The sequence below is a fragment of the Dipteris shenzhenensis genome, chromosome 19 (genome assembly GCF_047967505.1).
Source record: "Dipteris shenzhenensis isolate YYH24624 ecotype China chromosome 19, Dip_SZ_1.0, whole genome shotgun sequence".
NCBI lineage: Eukaryota > Viridiplantae > Streptophyta > Polypodiopsida > Gleicheniales > Dipteridaceae > Dipteris > Dipteris shenzhenensis.
The window spans coordinates 22,205,804-22,221,497 of NC_141614.1; the positions used below are offsets into that span (position 1 = coordinate 22,205,804).

The window sequence follows — 15,694 nt, forward strand, 5'->3', positions numbered from 1 at the left end:
TCTCAACTTTCTTACTGAAGACAGATGGCTGTTGGTTCTTCCCACATTTCTAGAGGGTTTGGCTCAAGTGTGGTATGAGAAGCAGGCCGAAGACGTTCGCCAAAGCTGGCCAAGGTTGACAGCAGCGATGATTGAGTATTTCGGCAAAGAAGAGGAGTCAGAGAATGTGTACCTGCAGGTGGCAAACTTGAAGCAGTCAAAAGGTGAGACGATGCGTCGATATGTGGATCGAGTGGCCGTGCTCCTGGACCATTTAATTGCCACACTGGAGGACAATGCCGGATTTCAAGTTGGAATGACTCAGCATGTGTTGGGCTACCTTGTAGCAGGAGCAAGTGATGAATTCCACCTCAAGCTTAAATGGGAGAATCTAGAAACTATGGTGCTAGCAAATGAGATTGCTCAAAAGTTTGATAAAGTTCAGTCTGATCCACTTCAAAGAAGACGATTGTCCCTCCGCAACCCCCTCAATTCTTGTAACAACAACTAGGGGGTCTAACTCAGGGGCATACCCCCACCCCTCATCAGGGATGTATCCACCACCTCCACCTCAAATGTATGGTCCTCCCTTAGATGCTTACCCTTAACAAGGTGTATATTCTCACCCTCCGCCTCGAAGATTTTCCCAGCCTCGCCCACAAGCCCCCCTCCTTTCTACTCCCTCGGCCCCTCTAGCTAAAGAGGCCCCTCCTGCAAAAGAACCCGGAGTCAATGACCTAGTCAAGGCCCTGAATTGATCTTCGGTGGGCATCAGAAATCAAGCTAACCACCCTCCAAGAGACCGAGCTAATGTTGTATGCTACAGGTGCCACTAGAAAGGTCATTATCGCACGGAATGTCGGGCAATATTCCAAGTGTGAATCTTCTAAGTGAATCTGGCACTGAGGATTTTAATGTAGAGATCCTTAACCTCGGGAAAAGAAGTTGTGCCACCTCGGACCCCTCTCCAAACCGTGGACCAAGCCACCCCAGGAAGAAGGTGTCTTTCTCAGAGCCCTCAGATGCTGAGATGGTAGGCCCACCAATAGAGAAGTCTAAAAGATCTCACAGGAGTAAGTGGTCGCCCTCGGATTTTCCCATCGGCTTGGGGCAAGAAGACTATTCGGTCGTTCAGGACCTTGCTCATCGTTCTTTGAGCATCGCGCTCCCTCAACTAATAGCATTAAGCCCTAAGGTGAGACGTGAGCTACAGCAAGGGCTCTCAACAAGGAGGAACAAGAAAAAGGGAAAGGTAAGAGAGGTATCTTCTATCTCTGAAGAAATTGATCGGCACCCACATACAGTCGATGTCATCATAGATAATTGCCGTGTCAAAAATGTGTGTGTTGATGGGGGAGCTACATGTAATATCATGGTGCCCCAAATCATGAAGAAATTGAATTTGAAATGTAAAGGCATTCCTCCACTCGAATCAAGGTAGCAGATGGTCGACGACTCGCCACCCTGGGAGTCACTGAGGATTTGCCCATCACTATCAATGGGCTGACCACCACCATCAATTTCTATGTAGTGGACATTGAAGATACAGGTAGGAGTTACCCAACCATACTTGGGAGACCATGGTTGAGAAAGAGTGATGCAGTCAGCTATTGGAAGATAGGACACATGTCTTTTGGTGCTTCTAAGGAGAAGATCCCGATGCAACCAGGTGCCACGGAACTAGAAGAAGAAGAGGAGCAAGACAATGATACTCTCTCATCCTCGGTATCTGAATCAATGGAAGAATCAGATGGGGGGGAGGAGTCCTCAAAGGAGGAATTTTACATGATGGGGGTGTCTCTGACCCCACCACCTACAGAAAAGGTAACAGCTTGAATCTATGCTTTCCTCAGACCTCACTCCAAGTGAGAAAGATGAGTTCCTAGAAATGTTCAAAGATTTCCCTGACCTCTTTGCAACTAGCTACCACCACCTTTGCCATGTGATCGCCATAGAGCACAAGATAAAGCTGAAGCCTAATGCGAAGGCTGTGGCTCAGAAGTATCGGAGATTAGGGCCCCTACAGACCGATGCTTTGCGCTCGGAGTTCCAGAAGCTTGTAGAAGTTGGGTTTATTATTCCGATTCACAATATTGAATGGGTTTCACAGTGGTAGTCACCCCAAAGAAAAACAACAAGTGGCAGGTCTACATCGACTATAAGAAACTCAATGCAGCCACCAAGAGGGACCATCATCCTCTTCCCTTTCAAGACCTCATTCTTGAGAAGGTAAGTGGTCATGAGATGTATACTTTTTATGATGGTTACTCTGGATTTTATCAAATAAGAATTGCCAAAGAAGATGTGCTTAAAACCACATTTGCCACACCCTGGGGGACATTTGCATTCAAAGTAATGCCATTTGGCCTCACCAATGCTCCTACTACCTTTCAAAGATTTATGCAGATGGTGTTTGCTCCTTATTTGGGGGATTTCTTGGAGGTGTTTTTAGATGATTTTTGTATATTCTCGTCATATAAGGAGCACGTCATGAAGGTTAGGTTGGCCTTCCAAAGGGTCAATGATGTGAATGGCAATCTCAACCTGGAGAAATGCACCATTGGAGCCACTCAAGGGAGGTTACTGGGACATATTGTCTCATCCAAGGGTGTCAAGCCTAACCCCGAGAAGGTAGAAGCCATCCTCAAGCTCTCCCCGCCAACAACCAAACGTCAGGTATGCTCATTTGTCAATCTAGCAGGATACTATCGTTGCTTCATTGATCAATATGGTGCTTTGACACGACCCATGACTATGTTATTAAAAGATGGGGTTGATTTCTCTTGGGATGAGGATTGTGATCATGGGTTTGCACAAATCAAGAATGCTCTGGCTTTAGAACCCATTCTACGCAATCCAGATTGGTCAAAGACTTTCTATATCAATCCGGGGATTGGTGAGCACACTCTGGCAGGTATTCTTCTCCAACAAGGGGAGGATCGGTTCATGTATCCCATTCGATTTGCTTCTCGACAATTGCTCGACACCGAACGACACTACTCGGAGGATGACAAGCATGCCTTGTCTTTGGTTTTCTGCATTGAGAAATTTAAGCATTATGTGGCTAGAAAGTCCTTCATTATAATCTCTAGCAATGGTCTTGCAAAGCAGGTTCTTCAATCAACAAATCCCATGGGCTGGTTGGCCAAATGGTTGGCAGTTCTACAAGAATATGATTTTTCTTTCAAAATTGTAAAAGGGGGTTGTTCCAACTTGAAGAATGCTTTGATTGATTTAGAGGAGTGCCTCGATGTAACCCTTGTAGCAGCCATAGAAGTAGGGGATCCATGGTATGGAAGTATCTACAGGTTTCTGATTGCTTTCTCCTTTCCTCCAGAAAGTACTAGCTATGAGAGAAAGAAGATCCGCAGAGATAGTAGGCGCTACACCCTCTTTGATGGGGTGTTGTACCGTGAAGGCATGGATGGGATACTAAGACGGGCCATTGATGCAGATGAAATACCTAAGGTATTGAAGCATAATCATGATGGATTTTGTGGAGGACACTAAGCGAGTGACCATACAGCTAAGAAGATTTTACATGTTGGATACTATTGGCCGACCTTGTTCAAGGATGTCACTTTGTATTGCAAAATCTAAGAACCATGCCAATTCTTTGGTAGGAAGGATTTGCGTCCTACATGCTGGATACTATTGGCCGACCTTGTTCAAGGATGTCACTTTGTATTGCAAAACCTGTAAACCATGCCAATTCTTTGGTAGGAAGGATTTGCGTCCTGGGCAACATCACCCAGTGATGTCCATCCATCCATTTTAGAAGTGGGGAATAGATTTTGTCGGGCCCTTGCCCATGACTGCCCGCAAAAAGAAGTATCTTTTGGTAGCCACTCAGTATGTCACTAAGTGGGCTAAAGCTATCGCCCTCCCCGCTGCAAATGGTAAGGCAGTTTCAAATTTCATATTTGAACGTATCTGCACAAGGTTTGGGACACCCATGGAAATAGTCTCTGACCATGGGAGTCCATTCTTAAATGAAGTAGTGGAGTTACTCATGGATCGCATGGGTATTGATCATCGCACTTCTAGCATCTATTATCCAGCATCCATGGGTCAAACGGAGTGGACCAATGGCCTCCTTTGTAAAACCATGGGAAAAATGGCCACAGGGAGTAGGAGCCAGTGCGATCAGAAGGTCACAGAAGCCGTATGGGCTTACAACATCACTCATAAAACATCTACACGTCACACTCCTTTTGAGTTGGTATATGGTACTGAGGCCGTTTTACCACTAGAGATAGAGATTCCAGCTTTGAGATTGGCACAAGAACAGAGGATGCTAGAAGATGAACATGTAGAGGCCCAGTTGGTGCAACTTGAGAAGCTAGATGAAACCCGATGCCTTGCCCTACATCAAACAGAGATTTAAAAGAATCGACAAAAGGCCCGCTTGGATGCTAAGATTCGCAAGGGATGGGAAAGACACTTTGCTGAGGGGGATGTTGTGCTATGCTTTGATAATAGATTGGACCACCAAATGGATAAGAAGTTTCTGCCACTGTGGACCGGTCCATACAAAGTCATCAAGGAACGTAGCAATGGGTCTGTACAAGTTCAGGAGCTGCATGAGCCATATGGCAAGAAGGTGATCAACAAGCGTTATCTCAAGCCCTTCTTTGTGCGTGATGGAACCAGGCATGGAAATGCTGTGCATTCCCTTCCTGGGGGGGGGAACTATTATGGATAAATTTGTTTAAGGAAAAAGGCATTAATATGTGTGTGTGTTTGTATGTGTGGCAATAGTATAATAAACTATGGTGTGCATAGGGCCCAAGGTTGAGGTGGCAGGGCATGACCATGTGCCACCCTTCCACGTAAGAGGACCCATAAGGTGTGATCCATGGTAGTAATATTATAAAATGTAAGGTGGCATGGCTCCTCCATGTGCCACCCCTCCACCTAGGCTACATTTAGTGAGATATGGCTCAAAGTCCATGGGAGAAGTAATATAAAATAGGTGGAGATGGATATTATATTGGGTTATTCCCTCCATATAGGATAGGCCCATGTGGGGGAGGTATAGATAGTCCAAGGATGCAAGTTAAATAATGGGGAAAGTAGGATGAGGTGGCAAGATTCCTTGTGCCAACCCTCCACTTGTCCTCCTAGATGTTTGAACGTATTATAAAATTGGGAAGAGACCAAGGGAGTATCATAGACTTGGGATATGGGAGTTGATATATGTGGAAAAATGTGGCCAAGCGTTATCGCACACAATTGAGAGTGCGTAACCGCCTAGCCCACATGGGAGACTTTTCCACACACACCATGCATGTGGGAGGATGCATTTATTGGGAGAGACCCTCTCTCTTGGCTATAAAAGGAGGGGGCTATTCCTTGATGAGACACGCTCATTCTTGTAAAGCCACCTAGCTAGTACTTTGATTTCTCCCTTCCCTTCCTTTTAAAATAAAGCATGGTCCTCTTCCCTTGATGTCTCCATCTTTACATTCCTCCTCCCATCATGTACACGCTTCTCTTCCCCCTCTCCCTTTCCCCTTGTGTCATGGTCTCCCTCTTCATTCCCTCCCCTTCTAATTCCTTTTCCCCTCCCATGATAATGTTTCGCCCTCACGTTCTCCTTTCCTCTATGGCCCTCGAGCATCGCCATGCTTAGCCTCTAACCTCTGGTCCTGATTTCTTTTCCGGCTAATAGTACAAGTGTTGAAGACAACAGAATTTGGAAAAAATTTAAAAATCAATTCCATAGAATTGCCACCAAGGCAAATAATAAGGACATATGGGGTAAGATAGTTAACAATGCCATCTTGGTAGACCCAACTAACATGATAGATGTCACACATCACAAGTTCCTTGACAATGATACAATAGACATTGGCATACCTACAAAAAACAAAATCAACCCCCAAAGCATAATAACATATCACATCTTCTACAACTTTTAGGTTATCTAATAAGAGATGAGGTTGTGGTCGAGGTCAAGGTTGTTGATGTTTCCATCCTCGAAGGTGGTGGTGATGTCCCCTCCGTGTATGTAGAGTGGGGACATATATGCTTGTGAATTTTCTAGAAATATATGTCCAAAAACTCTTCTTGTCTTTGGATAAAGGCTCCTTGTGGGAGCAATCATCAAGTTTGGCTCCTAATCTTCCAACATCTCTAATGTACTCTTCTTGTGCTCTCCCATCTTTGACAAGAGTCTTTGACATAGTCAAAAGGCTTAAAAAAGAACGACGACAAATATTTAATGACATAATGTGGAAAAAGAAAAAATACTCTTGAAAACCCAATCTACTTGTTCCTAATAGGAGAGTTGGCACTGGCAAAGCTACTGTTATATGAACTCTAGTCCAAAACTCCTACGTCGATATAACAAAGATCCCAACTTAGATCCAATCAAGACAAAGGTACTAAAAATGGCATACACAGGCACAGCCACATACAACATCAATGGCACAACTCTCCATTCGACATTATCCATACAAATAAATTACAAGGACATGCCTGAATTGGTAGCTTACAATCTCAATAACCTAATTAAGCAATAAATGGATCTCCTGACAACTATCTCAAATGAAGTCTCATTAATTAGAAAAAGAATATTTTGCTTTGTTGACCAGCATTTGCAAGCCATTAAACATGTTCTCAACCTCCCTTTCAATGGCCTATATGTAATCATAACTGGAGACTTATACCAATTGCCCCCTGTATGTGGCAAATGGGTTTTCAAGCAATACAATCCACTAAAAGTAAAATTTTGGAATTACAAAATTAGATGCTACCAACTCAACACTGTCATGTGCCAAAATGACTTATTGTTTACTAACATCTTAAACAAGCTCAGAACAAACACACAATAAGAAGATATCGATACAATCAACTCACTATGTTATCGCCTTCCACCTAAAGACTTAACATTGCTTTACCTTCTTTACATGAACAAGCCGACTTGTGCACATAATGAGCATGTATCCCTACAAAAATTTTGAGAAACCTTATGTTTTCCATGCCACTGACAAACAACACCGAAATCCTCCTCCTACTTTATCCTTTCCAAATGACCCTAGCAAAGTTAGGTTCCATATAGAAATCAAATTGAAGAAAAACATGGTCGTTGGGTTATGTGCAGGAAACTATGATACTATTGATGGCCTCATGAATGGAGATGATGGACAAAGCCATGACACAATCAAAATCAATCACAATAATATGGATACAATACTCCAACAAAAGCTACAAAACACACAGTCGCCAATGAATGGGACACCTATACAAAGGCTGCATCGAACAAACTTGGACGCCAATACTCCCAATCACCAAAGAAATACAAATAGGGAGGAATAGTATCTACACATTCACAAGAACACAATATTGAATACAAGCGACCTCAGCAAGAATAGTTTATCATGCACAAGGATTAACACTAGAAATTCTATGCTTTAATCCATTGGCCGTCCATAGCATGGAATTATATACAGGGCCCTCTCAAGAGTTCATAGCAAGGAAAAACTTTACCTGACCAAACCTTTGAAGAAGATCCTTTTCCTTTTGGATACATCTATCAAAGATATAATGGAAAGGCTCCTCACCACTACAGCTTGGCAGTTTGACATACCATGCTTAAGAAAATGGGTTTGAACTCATACAATCACACAAACATTAAACACATGATCATTATCCTAAAATAAATGGAGACTATAATTTGTTCAACGAAACTAGAACAAGAACCAAAGCTAATCATTAGCCTTGCATTAGGTATACTTTTTCTCAATGAAACTAGAACAACAACTCCAACCACATACATTGACAACCAAAAGTTTGCTACAACTACAGCATTCACAAAATGGGCACAACACTATTGTACAAGACTAGACTTCATCTAAGTTTGCAAGCAACAGTCACTACACCTGTGCTTGAAATAATCACTCAACATTTCCAACCAAACCCTAGGCAATCATTGTTAATAGTAGCGACATATCGCACTGGGCATGCAACTTTAGCACAATCCCTAGGCAATCATTGTTAATAGTAGCGACATATCGCACTGGGCATGCAACTTTAGCACAATCTTGGAACACATGGAGCAAGTGAAGCCAAAAATCAGCAAACTACAATGCTTATAATAGGAGATTTAAATGTTGACGTGTTGCAAGAATCGACCAAAAAACAAAATTGATGTTGTTGATGGGGAAACCTAATCTACAACTTGTAAATAAAACGCCAACCACAATATACAGATCCATGCTTGATCATATTTTGACAAATGCACCTACTATAACTAGCCATGTTGGGACAACTAATGCATCCTTGACTGACCATATCCTCGTTTACATAGCTTACCAATAACCACCACAACAACCATCATTCAAAGCAAATTGAAATATAAGATTAATCCTCTACAAAGTATTTGCAATCACCTACAAAATGGGAATTGACCACGCCATCATGCACTACCTATTGTCAAAATATTAAAAAACAAGGCTTAGTTGCAAATACTTCCCAAACAACTATGAGGCAAGGCTCACGTGCACTCGTGCTACCAATTGCCAATTTCAGCTCAACACGCCATCATACACTAACTAAAAGCCAATTTCAGCTCAGTACACCATCATACACTAACTATTGTCAAAACATTCAAAAGACCTTGCTTCATGATAGTTCCCAAATAGCTGCGAGGCAGTACTCTCGCACACTCTTCCTTTTCTTTTTAAAGAAGATAAGCAACATAATGTGATGCCTACAACCATCATTCAAAGAAAATTGAAATATAAGATCAATCCTCTACAAAGTATTTGCTATCACCTACAAAATGGGAATTGACCACGCCATCATGCACTACCTATTGTCAAAATATTAAAAAACAAGGCTTAGTTGCAAATACTTCCCAAACAACTATGAGGCAAGGCTCACGTGGACTCGTGCTACCAATTGCCAATTTCAACTCAACACACCATCATACTCTAACTAAAAGCCAATTTCAGCTCAGTACACCATCATACACTAACTATTATCAAAACATTCAAAAAAAACCTTGCTTCATGATAGTTTCCAAATAGCTGCGAGGCAGTGCTCTCGCACACTCTTCCTTTTCTTTTTAAAGAAGATAAGCAACATAATGTGATGCCTACATCCTTTTCGTTGAAGAACTTGTTTTGTAATAGGATCCCAATTCGATTAGGTGCAATCTTGGGTACTCTAAATATCATAAAAATTTACTATTTCTCCCTCTTCGATTGCACCAAGTTGTGAAAGTAAGGGAACTTTCTAGGAAAGGTTAGAGTGGACCCACACAAAATTGAAGCTAGGTATATCGAATAGTTTATCTGTACATGACATAAAATAGATCCTTTTTTAATGGGCACAATAGGCACATTAGAGTGAAGATAGATACATTAGAAATGTTGAAGTGCAAAAGCAATAATAAATACACATCCTTTTTTGGCCATATCTCACTAGGTCACTTTTGAAACTTGATCAAATTAAATCTTGGAAATATGTGGAGGTGTAGAATAGAAGGTACTAAAAGGGAGTGGGCATAAGGAGGAGTGAAGGACTCAAAACTACCATGCCATGGCATTATTCAATAAAATTTACTCCTTGAAAAATCAATAAAGTAAAAAAATAAGACATGATTCCTCTATGGTTTTAGCCCTCTAACATAATAACCAAGTTTAACTTTGGAAATACTCATTTTAATTACAAGTTTGCTCAATGAAGGGATACCTTTCCACAAATTCTTTGTTATCTTTTCATAAAGAAAGCTTGAGACTTGTCATAAGCTAAGTGGCTCTTATAGTCTCACTAATTTAAGGGTTAATGATTGGAAATACATAAATACATGTGGTCATGACATCTCTTGAGAGTTATGGCTTGTTACTTATGGGCTTTTAATTGAGGTCATGCACACCTGAGAGCTTTGCTTCACCATGGAGACCTAGCATCAAATAAGATAGTGTTTTGGATAGTAAGGAAGGTACATCTTATGATAAAGATGGATAAGCCATCTTAGTCATGCTTTCTTACTTACCAACAAGCCTTCACCTAGTTTCAAGGCCATTTGTTGACTCATTTTAGAAAAAAAAAGGGCTTGTATCTGTCCTCTCCAATATATATAGCAGCAAGGAAAGAATTAAAGTAACTCAATCAATTAGCCATGTCCGATTGAGTACAATGGAGATTCTATTGATGTCCATTGGAGCATCCTAACCATCCATTAACTTTCCCATTTGGGTGAGAAAATGCTCCTTGGAAGTCTAATGAAGCTATATGTCCTCTCTCTCTCTCTCTCTCTCTCTCTCTCGCTCGCTCGCGCACACACGCACACATGCACGCACACACACACACACATCTATTGTGATCGTCCTTAGTGGTTGCATGGCATTGTTGAGATAACCCAAAACACTCCCCCCCCCCCCCCCCCGCCCCTCTCTCTCTCTCTCTCTCAATATACACACACACACACATTTTATTTTTTAGTGAAAACACACACACACAAATCAAATTTCGGATTGGTTGATGTTCATGGTCCATGGAACGCCAACCGAAATTCATGTGCAAGTGCAAAATAGTTTGGGGGAGACGAAAGGGAAATGTCGCATGTACTCCAAAGCGTTCCGTGTGTGTGCTGCCAAGGAATCGATCATCTTTGGAAAACTGTTGGGTGCTTTCCTTGATCCTCTCCAAACGAATTTGCGAGCGTTGCATCTCCTTCCCAAAATCATCGTCTGCTTTTTCTGTCTTATGATGATGATGTTGTTGTTGTTGTTGTTGTTTTTGTTGTTGTTGATGTTGACGATGAGGTGATTGGAGGCAAAGAAGAGATGCTGGAGTTGATGTGAAGGAAGGTCGAAGTTCCCGCCTCCAACCAGGAAAAAAAAAGCTATGGCAAGCTTATTGCTCCTGCCTCCTCCCCTGCTTTTCTCTCCAAGATATCATTCGCAGAAGACTTCCTCCACAATCCATCTGCATCGTTTTCTAACATCGCTCCATTGGATTGCTGGCCATTCCCCGATCCCATCTCCCGTCATCTCTCTGGGATCGTTTCCACAACTATGCATTCAGCCAAAGAATTGTGGTATTTCGCGAAATCATATGCTCATTCCGAGGAAGTAGTATGCCGGAACTAATGTAGTTTTAACAGCGATTCCAAGCGGCCGTGCTAGATGATAGTTCGATATGGAAAACTGTTGAGATAATAGCTCGATATGGAAAACTGTTGAGATAATAGCTGGAGCTTGTATATCTTGCTATCAACATGAGAAACTCTGTTGAAATAATAGGAGCTTGTATCTTCAGCCCTTGCTTTCTGCTTATCTGCTTAGCCATCTTTTGCAGGTTGGATTCGGGCCATTGCAAACGCCTTCGGAAAAGACCCGCCATCCGAATTCGGAGGAAGCCTTGCCACAGGAAGCTGTTGCTCGATACCGTGCTTATGAGCAAGGATCCGGGTCTTTCTCCATCGACTCGATCATACTTGCCATTGAGCAATGTCCGCCGTAGCAGTGAGACCTTAGCTGGCATTGTAACTACACAACTTGGGACCCCAGCTACCAATCCCGTCCAACTTCGTGGTAACAGTCAAAGCTTGGGAAGTGTAAGCTCTGAATTCTGCTCGCCGAGCAGCAACACTCGCAACCCCGTCCAACAACATGGAAAGATCGCCAAGTTGATTACACTAAATGATGCTCTTGCTACTGAGGTGGCAAACTTGAAGTCGGGCAAAGACCGATGGCTGGAGAAATTGAAGCTCTTAGAAGATGCAGTTTGCTGCAATCTTGTCAAGATTGACAAATGGGCCGTAGAGAACAAAAGCAAAGTTGCGAAGCTCAAAGCATTGCAATATGAGTTTCTAAATACCACGGGACTGGAAAATTGTAAAGCTGCAATAAACTCTGATTGTGTATCTTCGAGGCAACCCGCTTGGAGGCTCTCTCTTGCTGAGCTACTCGCTGTTTTCAAGGGATTCAAATTGCACAACACTGATCAAAGGATTGAGGCGCAACCAGAAAAAGAGAAGGATGCTCTTGCGACTGAATTTAATCAGATTCTGGAGGAGACGCAGAAGCAGGCTTTGGCACTCGAAAGTGAGAAAATCGGTCTTGAAACCGCGTTATGCGAGTCCAAACTGACTGTTGAGGACACCGTGCAGCACGCTCTGGCGATAGAAAAGGAGAGGGGTGCTCTCGAGACTGCATTGGGCGAATCCGAAAAGGCGCTCGAGGAGACCAGGCAGCAGGTTGTGACGCTAGAAAGGGAGAAAGGTGCTGTTCAAGCCGTTTTAGGCGAGTCCAGAAAGGCACTTGAGGAGACCCGGCAGCATGTTTTGACACTAGAGAGGGAGAGGGCTACTCTTGAAACTGCATTACGGGAGTCCAAACAAGCTCTTGAGACGACTTGGCAGCATTCTTTGACGCTGGAGAGTGCTCTTGAAGGAACTCTAGAGAGAGCGGATGCACTGGACTACCAACTGCAACGGCTTCGTAGTGAAAGCAAGAGTTTGAGTGAGGTCAATCAGAATGTTCAGGCTCAGAAAATTGAACAGGAAGCCAAAACTAAAGCCTTGGAGGCTCAGAGAAATGAGTTACAAGCGGAACTCACAGCGCTCAAGGAGAAGAATGATGCAACAGAAGACACTTTAGCTAAATTGAATAAGTCTTATGCATTGGCCATCGAAGAAAGCAGGCTCGCAAAAGAATTGATCCAAACTTTGGAACATCAGGAATCGAGTTTGAAGGAAGAGACCCAGGCTCAAAAATCATTGCTCGAAGGTGCCAAGCAAAGGGTTACAAAGCTGGAGGCTGAGCAGGAGAAGCTGCAAATTAGCTACAAACAGCAAGAGCTTCGCCTGCAGGAGGCAGCGCAGGAATCACTCCAAATGAAAGCAGACCATGAAATTGAAGTGGTAGGTTTAAAGATGGAGAAAGAGGCACGTGGGACAATGATACAGGAGTTGCTGAAGCAAATGCACTGCAACGACCTTGAATTGGAGAGGGCTAGAAAGCTGCAGTTACAACTGGAGGAGTCAAAAATGAAATCGAAGGAACTGGAGCTGCATTTGGAGAGGACATTGGGGCAGTTGGAGTCCTTGAGCGCTGAGCAGGAAAACAACTTGGTTCAATTGAGAAAAGAGAGACTTGCAAAGGAAGCCGTGATGCAAGAGTTGGAGGTGAATAAAGAACTAAGCAAAAAGCTTGAGAAGGAGTTGATAACAGTGAAAACTGAGCAACAAAACATAAGAGTTGCACTGGAGGAGGAAAGAGTAGAAAAGGAAGCTGTTATGGACGAGTTACAGGTTGAGCAAGCTCGAAACAGAGAGCTGGAGGAGGCATTTGAGATGGTGAGGGCAGTGCATGAAGTGGAATTAGAGGAGGAGAGGCTTACGAAGGAAGCTGTGATGCAACAGTTAGAGGCAGAGAGAAATCTGAACAGAGAACTTAAAAAGGAGTTAAACATTGAGCAAGCAGGCACACAAGTGGCATTGGAGAAAGAAAAAGTGGACAAGGCAGTCTTGATGCAAGAGTTAAATGCACGGAGTAGAGAGCTTGAGGAGGTCTCCAAGTTGATGAGGACTGAGCAGGAAAGCAACAAGTTAGAGTCAATGGAAGAAAAACTTAGGAAGGAGGCTGTGATGCAAGAGTTGGAGGCAGAGAAAGAACTAAGCAGAGAGCTCAAAAAGCAGTTGGACGTGGTGAGGGCAAAGCAAGCAGACGCGATAGTGGCACTGCAGAACAAGAGTGTTGAAAAGGATGCTGTGATGAAACAGCTGCAGGCAGAACAAGCTCGGAACAAAGAGCTTGAGAAGGCATTAGAGTTGGTAAAGGATGAGCAAGAAGACACTGTGGAGGAGTTGGAGGAGGAGAGACTGCTGAAGCAAGCTGTGATGCAAGAGTTGGAGGTGGAGAAAGAACTGAACAGTGAGTTTGAAATGGAGTTAAGCATAATGAGGGCTGAGCAAGCAGGCACTGGTGTGGCATTAGAGGAGGAGAGCACAGAAAAGGAAGCCATGATGCAAGTATTGGAGGAGGAGCAAGCTCGAAACAGAGAGCTTGAGGAGGTGTTGGAGCTGATGAGAACTGAGCATGAAGGCATAAGGGTTGCCTGGGAGGAGGAGAGAGAGAACTATGAAGCTGTGATGAAAGACTTGGAGAAGGAGGAAGCATGGAGGAAAAAGCTTATTGCAGACTTGAAATTGTTGAGAGCTGAGCAAAAAGCCACTGTGACGGCATTGGAGGAGGAAAAAGAGGCAAAGAATTCTGTGATAAAAGAGCTGGAGATGAAGCAAGCACGGAACTGGGAACTTGAGAATTTATTGAAAGACACCACATTTTTTGCATTCAAGGAGGAGAGGCATGGAAAGGAATCTGTTATGCAACAGTTGGAGGTTGTGCGAAGACAGTGCACAGAGCTACAGCAGGAGTTGGAGGTTGTGCGAAGACGGTGCACAGAACAACAGCAGGAGTTTGAGTTGGTGAGAAGTGAGCAGGAAAGCAAAGTAGAAGAAATGCAAGAACAGAGGGAAGCTCTGATGCAAAAGTTGAGGCAGGTGCATTGTGAGAGCAGAGAACTAGAACAAAGGCTTAGTTCAGTGGAAAGTGAGCAAGAAGTGGGTATGAGTGAGGTGTTACAAGAGCTGCAGTCTCACATCAAAGACCTTGAGATGAAGCTGGCTCATGCTTGGTCTTTAATCACGAAGGGAGAGGAGGAGGCAGTCAGGCATGAGGATGAACTGCTGGCCACCCTACTGCAAGAGAGGCAGAGCCTGGAGACCAGGCCCAGTACTTCAGAAATCCATGCCAGCGAGCACTCTGATAGGTCTCTGGATGTTTCACAGAAAGATGATCAAGAGATTAGGAGGCTCAAGGAGAGCATTGAGAGCCTCCAGCAGGAACTTTCCAATGCTAAAAAGACTCAAGATGTTGAGAAGACAAGCCTCTTAGTTGAGAACAGCTCCTTGAAGCTGCTTCTTCATAAGAAGTCTGTAGTTGCCAACCTCTCTCTTCCCACTGCAGCAGTGTCTACCAGTGCTTTGGCTGCCCTTGGGGTACTTGCTTTTCTCAAGTTCCCCAAGCCTACATCAGCTGAGTCTACACCAGCTGAGCCTGCCCACCCATAAAAACTGTACACTACTGCTCTCTCTCTCTCTCTCTCTCTCTCTCTCTCTCTCCTCTTCTCGCATTCCTCCAGCAATAGCTCTGCATTTTTGCTGCAGGTGTACAAATTTCACAAGGTTTTTTCATTAAAGGTATCCAAAGTCTTGCCATAAAGATAGCCTAAGCCTCTCAATATCTCACCCATGAGTGGGCCATAGAACAAACAACCTTCCCTGGATTGTACTGTCATTACTTTGTAATCTTATGATGTATAAATTTGTGCACCTCCTGGTGTCTTTTCTGGAATGTGAATACCATTACCTAGTGATAATAAGTTTGTAAAGGAGTGATAATAAAGTTTTTAAAGGAGCGGTAGTCCTCCTTACAGTTTTTCTCATCTTGAAAAGTGTCGTTTCACACCCCTTAAAAGTGCTCACTTACTGATCATGACATCTTGGCTATATCATCAATGAGTTTTCCCCTTTGCTAGTCCTTGTGCTGATGATATAGTTTTCCCCTTTGCTAGTCCTTGTGCTTTGGAGCTTCACAAGAAATGTTTGACTGCTCTGCATTGAATTTGTCTTTAAAAACAGTTGCATAAACACTCGGGATTTTGGAATAAAAAGAGGCAGCTAGTTTTATTGTTG

The 15,694-nt window shown here is 43.2% G+C and overlaps 1 protein-coding gene across 1 annotated transcript; it reads left to right on the plus strand.

Moving 5' to 3' along the window:
- The first annotated feature begins 11,212 nt into the window (after positions 1–11,212).
- LOC147890237 (uncharacterized) lies at positions 11,213–15,070 on the plus strand. The gene is made up of 2 exons (XM_087390236.1): positions 11,213–13,459; positions 13,703–15,070. Exons 1-2 carry the CDS (start codon positions 11,213–11,215, stop codon positions 15,068–15,070), a joined length of 3,615 nt encoding a protein of 1,204 aa, XP_087246362.1.
- Positions 15,071–15,694: the final 624 nt, after the last annotated feature.

Excerpts from the sequence above, each read along its gene's own strand:
- LOC147890237 (XM_087390236.1), top strand. The coding sequence starts at position 11,213 with ATGAGAAACTCTGTTGAAATAATAGGAGCTTGTATCTTCAGCCCTTGC. Across the intron at positions 13,460-13,702 it reads AGAAAGAAAAAGTGGACAAG|GATGCTGTGATGAAACAGCT; the intron begins GCAGTCTTGATG and ends AGTGTTGAAAAG.